Source organism: Nematolebias whitei, chromosome 14 (genome assembly GCF_014905685.2).
Source record: "Nematolebias whitei isolate Nwh7 chromosome 14, NemWhi1, whole genome shotgun sequence".
Classification (NCBI taxonomy): domain Eukaryota; kingdom Metazoa; phylum Chordata; class Actinopteri; order Cyprinodontiformes; family Rivulidae; genus Nematolebias; species Nematolebias whitei.
In genome coordinates this window covers 23234446-23240866 of record NC_056511.1, presented here as the reverse complement: position 1 = coordinate 23240866, position 6421 = coordinate 23234446, and the positions used below count along the sequence as shown (strand labels likewise).

Genomic DNA, 6421 nt, shown 5'->3' with positions numbered 1-6421 from the left:
CCTTGGAGCAACTTCAACTACTTTAGAGCTGGAGAATGAGCAATTTAGGGGAGGGGGTGTTTCCAAACACTCCTGGTTTTGGACCACCGCTGATGTCTGCCGTCAGCCCCTCTCCAGGACAAAGAGGTCGGCTGGCGGCGGATCGACTCCTCTGCACCGAGGTGACCTCCCCCTCCATGTTTACATGTAGGCCGATACCTGGATGGCTGAGGGATGGGGTGGCAATGAAGTCAGGGAAGAAGAAGCAGAGTTCTGCTCCCGGTTTCTTTAAAGGGTTCGTAACGGACCCTTTTAGCACCACAAGTCGTGCGCTAGCACTCAAGGGAGCTGAGACACGAAGAAGAGAACGAAACACACACACAAGAAGAAGCCAAACTGCGATCCAAAGCACCAGGCCGGCGTGTAAGCATGCGGAGTGTGTAAGGCACCAGGTTGTTTATATGCTGAAGAGGACGCTCCCGATCGGTCAGGTTCGGTTCTGATGCCAGAGGCTCTGAAAACGACGGCCCGCTTCGCTGGTTTCCAGGCAGATCGAAGCGCTTGTTGAATTTAGCGTCGAGGTAAATCGGACGCGTTCTGATTGTTGCCAGCTTCTCCGGAGTTCGCCGACAAAAGAGTTTATAAAACTGCTATCACGCACCTATGAGATGCGACTGAACTGGATCAGAACCAGTTGGTTTTTAAAGTGACAGCCCAGATATTTACAATTAGACCAAAACAGAATCTCGTCGCCCCCACAACTAGGCGAACATCTGGGCTTACAAATCTAAATCAGAGCCTGTCCAGACTAATCGGGCCTGAACGGGCAGTACCAAACATCCACCAACAGGTGGACTGGGCCGAACCAGGCGGGCTCCTCAGAGGCAAACTAAAATGTTCTGATTTACATCACCCACGCCTTTGGATAAGAACTGCTCAAACGTTTTCAGCAGCTAAAGATGCGATAGGGTCCGAGGCTCGATGTTTTAAAAAACAGTGGTTCCCAACCGTGGTCCTTGAGGAACTCCTGCTTTGACACACCTGATTTGAATGAGAGTGTGAGTAACAGGCTCCTGCAGAACTTGTGGAAGTAATTAAATCACTGAATCAGGCATGTTGGAGCAAGAAACAACTGAAACATGCAGGATGGTGTTCCTCAAGGATGAGGGTTGGGACCCCCAGTTTTCAGAGACTGGTGAATTCTACAACAGTGCAGGTTAACATGCAGCCACAGCACTCCTTGGCACCATTTAGACTCTTTACGACTAAACGAGATCACAAAGCGTCGCGGTTTCCGATGCACAGGCCGACAGAACGCCCCGTTTCGCATTTAACTGCGCCGGTTACGACTGGAAGTGTTGGGTGTGCACGTCCTCTATTTGCTACATGTTGTCACTGCATTTCCTCTATCAAACACACACGTAGTACCCTTAAAATGAACACATTGCATTAACAACGAGACACAAAGGTAGTCTATAATAAACCCATCTGCATGGCAACGATTCAAACTAAATTTACAATATTTATATTTCTTTGAACGCCTCTGGCATAAGGTCATCTTGTAGGGAGCCACCAACGACTTTAATATACTTTTTTTTTATATGCAACGCATATTGCACAACAAAGATAGCACTTATTTCATTTCATGAAAATGCCTATATATTCCTTTTTATATATATATATTTATATATATATACTGCATGACATCTAACAGTTTCCAACGCAGGCCTAGCCCTCATATGATTCCAGGTGTAAACACATCTCTACTCACAGGTAAAGGTAAATAGGATGGTAAGTACACGAGTTTTTAGAAAGACTTTTTTTTTTTCCTTTTGAATTTTGGTTTAAAAATTAAAATATCTGATTTGTGCTGAAGTCATTAGCTCGGAAATAATTCCATTTGAACATTGCAAACACCTCTTGTTTTTCTCTTGTTTTTTTGTACAATAGCTTTAACTGGTACAAAAGTTCTGTTAATAAGGGAAATAAACACTCCGTTCAGTATTTGTCAAGTAGGAAACAAAGTTCAAATATAATGTTATTACTTTGTTTAGCAGCCTGTTAAACTGGATTAATGGTGATCTTGGGGGGGAGTAACATCCAGCTATGGGTGACCTGTCAGCTCGTGGGTTCTGGTACTGAGAGTGATGCTCCCTCGGAGTTAAACCATTACAGTTAGATCTTTAGGGTTCTTCTCTGTACAGTAGTCTTCAGGTGTTATTTCCGAGTGTCAATCCTCGTCTCCATCGTCCGCCTGCAGCTCCTCCTGCAGCTTCTCCCGCTGCTTCTCCTGGATCTTCTTCATCTCCTCGGCGTATTTGCAGAAAGTGTTCCCGAACTTGGCCCACACTTTGTAGGGCACGGTGATGGAGTTGCGGTAGGTGGGCTTCACCTCGCTCACGCGCATGAACACGCCGTACTTGTTGGAGCCCACGTCGAAGAAGAAGCGCTTGTTGTCCACGGTCACGGCCGAGCCCTCGGGCAGCTCGGCCGGCTCGTCCTCCACGCCGTAATCGTCAATAAGTTTGGCCAAAGCGTCGCGGAACTCGATGAGTCCCTGCGCCGGCAGGGCGATCGTCTGGCCCTGCGTGGATCCCAGGCCGGGCCCCCGGTTAACGGTCTGCCGGATCCGTAGAAACCGTCCTCTCTGGTTCTCCTTCAGATCCATGTAATATTTCCGATTCTCCCGGACCAGGAACTCGCTCTTCAGCGCCCGCCTGGGCTCGTCCTGCACCATGCCCGGGTTGCTCGGACCCAGCTGGGCGTAATGCTCGATGAAGTCCCCCAAGTAGTCTCGGAACTCGACCGCCACGGACATGGAGAGGGTCAGGCGGCTCTTGTTCCCGCCGGCCCCGACTTCTGCTATCTTCAAGAAGCGGCCCTTGGCGTTCTGCTTTACGTCCAGGTAGAACCGCTTGTTCTGGATGTCGACCCGCTTCGAGGCCAGCTCCTGGGTCTCGTGCTGGAGGCCGGACGCCGAGCCCGCCCCTCCAGCCGCCAGGTGCCCAGAGCCGAAGCCCGGGCCCGTGGCCGCTCCTCCCTGCTCACTTCCACTGTCTCTGTCCGCCATGATGCTGCCTGCCTTCTCCCTCTGTCTGCTGCAAAGCCACGGCCGGACCGGAAGTCTCGCGAGATCTGCGCACAGGAACGAGAACAGAGCGTTAGAGCAGCTGATGCTTCGCTGCGTCTCCTGCGCATCCTTCTGTCTTGTTACTTCAAATCAGAACCAAACTCATGAGACTTATAACATTCGATTCGTCAATGAAGGATCCAGGGCGCTGCGGGACGTTTACACAGCGGAAGCCCCTTTCAGATTTAAGTATTAGCAATAAGCACAACAAAAGGTTAATCTTTATTAACGATTAAGAGTAAAATATCACCCATAACACACGCGTTTAGGTCTTTACAAAGGAATACTTAGTTTTAGGTGGTAACCTCAAGTTAAAATAGCACAATTTAAGCTTTTAAACTTTTGTCACGTGAAAAACGAGCTTTGGTTCAGTCTTATAGTCGCGATAGGGCTGGAATAAGATCTTCACAGACCTGAAGACCAGCACAAACTACAGAGCTATCCCCAGAGAGAAACATATGATTTTATGAACTTATCAGCACTGACTTCTAACTTTAAAAAAACTCACACATTTCTAAAGATGATCATACTCTATTGCAGATTGAAAATATAATTTGGTACTGTGCATCTTTATACAATTTGACTTTAAAGTTTTTCTTCCTGTGTCTTGCCAAAAACAAAAATAAAATTGTGTCTCAAAGCCTCAACATGACAGCTCATTCTGCACCACACAATGCACAATGACACAATTTAATGGAAAAATCTGAAATTTATTCATCTTCTATGCACCTTTCTTTATCTTGGCACATTGTAATTCATTTTGGGATTAGGCAACAAAACGTTTATTAAAACAGTAGGTCTGTAGAACCACTTACCTGTATATGATAAAGTCCTATTCTAACACTTAGTCTGGTAATCTGTCTTCTTTAAATGCAACAAATGAGACTTAATCCCTTAACTTGTGGTTCTCATGGAGTTGTTTCTTCTTGAAACTGTTGTTTCCTGAAAATAAGAAAAATCTGGATTATTTGAGTGCATGCCGAAGACTTCCGGTGTCCTCACAGTTTGAACTAAGATGACCCCGACATTTTTAATGTTTTAAGCCTATTTTGGACATTTCTCCAGAGGCATGATGGGTAAAATCAGCAGACAGGTGAGGGAGCGGCGCGCATCATGAGGCCCCACCTTGCCTCGCGCTCCTAAGTTATTAATAATATTAATTGATTGTTCTCTGTGCGTGTTTGCGCACAGGCCCGCTGGAATAACTGAGGCCTCCTCTTCATCCTCCTCCTCCTGCAGGCGGTCTGTCAGAAATCTGTCTCACCTCCCTCCTCTTTTCTGCAGCTGTGCATCTGGCACGGATTCATTTGGGTGCTGAGTAAACCTGAAGGGCACGGCCGGCCTCGCGCACGAGCCAGCACGGTTCTTCCACTCTGCCGCCATCTTTAGCCCGTCAGCTTTGATTTTATAAATCTGTTGATTTTATCATATTGTTTGCTTTAAGTGGAGACGAAGTTTGTTTAATTAAGAAGTGAGTTTAAATTAAAACTTTCATCAAAGTCAAAATTTATGTAAAAACACTTTTTATTATCCAATCAGCTCTAAAAGAAAAAGTTATTGTATTCCAAACAAGAATGTTAAATATTTTAGTTAATTTTAATGCTTTTTACCCTAATTCGTGATTTTACAATTTATTTATTTATTTTCTTCTTTTTGCAGTTAAATGTTGAGGAGCTCTTTTCTCATCAAAAGTCAAACCAAACTGAATCATTGCCTCCAGATAAGGCCATCGTGTTTTAATTTTCTACTTTAACAACACATAAAAAGGGAGAAATTAAATTGTAACTGAATAAATCCTCAGTGAAACTGTTCAAAAAGTTTGAAGGCCCAACTGGAGTTCAGTTATGTCAACAAATATAAAAAATATTTTAAAATAGCAAAAAATGTTATATCAATTGATTAAATATTTAAACCTTTTTATTTCTCACATTTATAATGTTTCTTTGCACATCCATATCAATAACTTTAACATATTTTTTAATCATGGGAAATAAGAGTTGTCAGAATAAAGATAAAAGTTGTCATAATAAAGATTAAAAAATGAGTAATTATTTAATTAATAATTATTTAAGCTGGACACAATATGTGGTTATTTTAGAATTCAGGGATTAAATATGTAATCTGCACAATAATTTAAAGTCTTGCAGTTTTTTTTATAAGCTTTGAGCCTTTCAGTCTAAATGTTTCTTTTTGTTGTACCTTTAAATGTGTCGTAAAATATCCACCTAAAAAGTTAAAGCAAAGACATTTAGGATTAAATATTTATCTGATGCTGCAGAATTTTATTTTATTTTTTAAGCAAAGTGATTTAAAATTTAGTGAGTTTGTAAACCTGCTACTCATCCAAACCTGCTGCAGTTTAATGAACTTGTTGTGTCTTTAAACAGCTTAAATACACATTTTTAGGTGGCACCGTGTCATATGTTTAATTTAAAGGCTCCAGTCAAACAGGTAAATAAAATTAGAATTAAATAAAGTTGATCATGATTTGAGTGGCTGTAGGTGAAAATGATCAGTCGTAAAACAATAAAAAAAAAAAAAAAAAAAAAAAACTTGAACATTTAACTTGAATACTGCATCCAAAGTGAACGGCTCATAAAAAACACTCATCTCCTCCGGCTGACTGATACTTCAGCGTTTTTTATCATTAACCTGCAGTGGGCTAAAGGCCGCATCACTTCAACATATAAATAATAAAATGAACCGTCCAGAGCTTATTTCATCCAAACGAGTTGTCTCAGTTTGAGAATGTGATGCTCTCCTCCCAAAGTTTTGCTCCACATCGGGACCAGAACCCCCGCAGCTCCGGCTGGACACAGGTGTCCCTCACCGGGCCGCAGCCGCATGTCGTCGGATCAGCTGTTAACTCCGCGAGGCGATGTCACGCCGCTCAGCTGCACGTGAGGTCACGTACATCTACCGTCTGAATGACGTGCAGCCGGACGGACGGAGGACGTCATTCCAGCCAGCGACTTCCTGTGTTTAACCTACCTTTTCACCCCCTCCTCCACGCCGGAGCGGCTCAAAGCTTCGACGGGAGCCGGTAGAGGACGTCACGGGGCGGCGGACGGCTCAGAGAAGCAGCTCCGAAGCCTCCGAGTACCGCATCCGCATTCGCTGCACAAGATGGACCAGAAACCGAGAGTCGTGGCACGGCGGCGGCGGAGCGACACAACGCACAGTCTCCGTGATGACGTCATCACGTCAAGTCTAGAACGCGCGCTCCCCCTACCGGTGAAAAACTGGAATTGCAGCTCCGCCTGCATGATGGTCCACATGGCTTGAAGTGAGCCGGGTGTCATATGGAGTTTG

The 6421-nt window shown here is 44.4% G+C and overlaps 1 protein-coding gene across 1 annotated transcript; it reads right to left on the bottom strand.

The window, feature by feature from the left end:
* Positions 1–1682: 1682 nt before the first annotated feature.
* puraa (purine-rich element binding protein Aa) lies at positions 1683–3983 on the bottom strand. The gene is made up of 2 exons (XM_037688011.1): positions 3925–3983; positions 1683–3114 (listed from the first exon to the last, which is right to left on the bottom strand). Exon 2 carries the CDS (start codon positions 3047–3049, stop codon positions 2210–2212), a length of 840 nt encoding a protein of 279 aa, XP_037543939.1. The 5' UTR covers positions 3050–3114; positions 3925–3983; the 3' UTR covers positions 1683–2209.
* Positions 3984–6421: the final 2438 nt, after the last annotated feature.

Excerpts from the sequence above, each read along its gene's own strand:
- puraa (XM_037688011.1), bottom strand. The coding sequence starts at position 3,049 with ATGGCGGACAGAGACAGTGGAAGTGAGCAGGGAGGAGCGGCCACGGGC.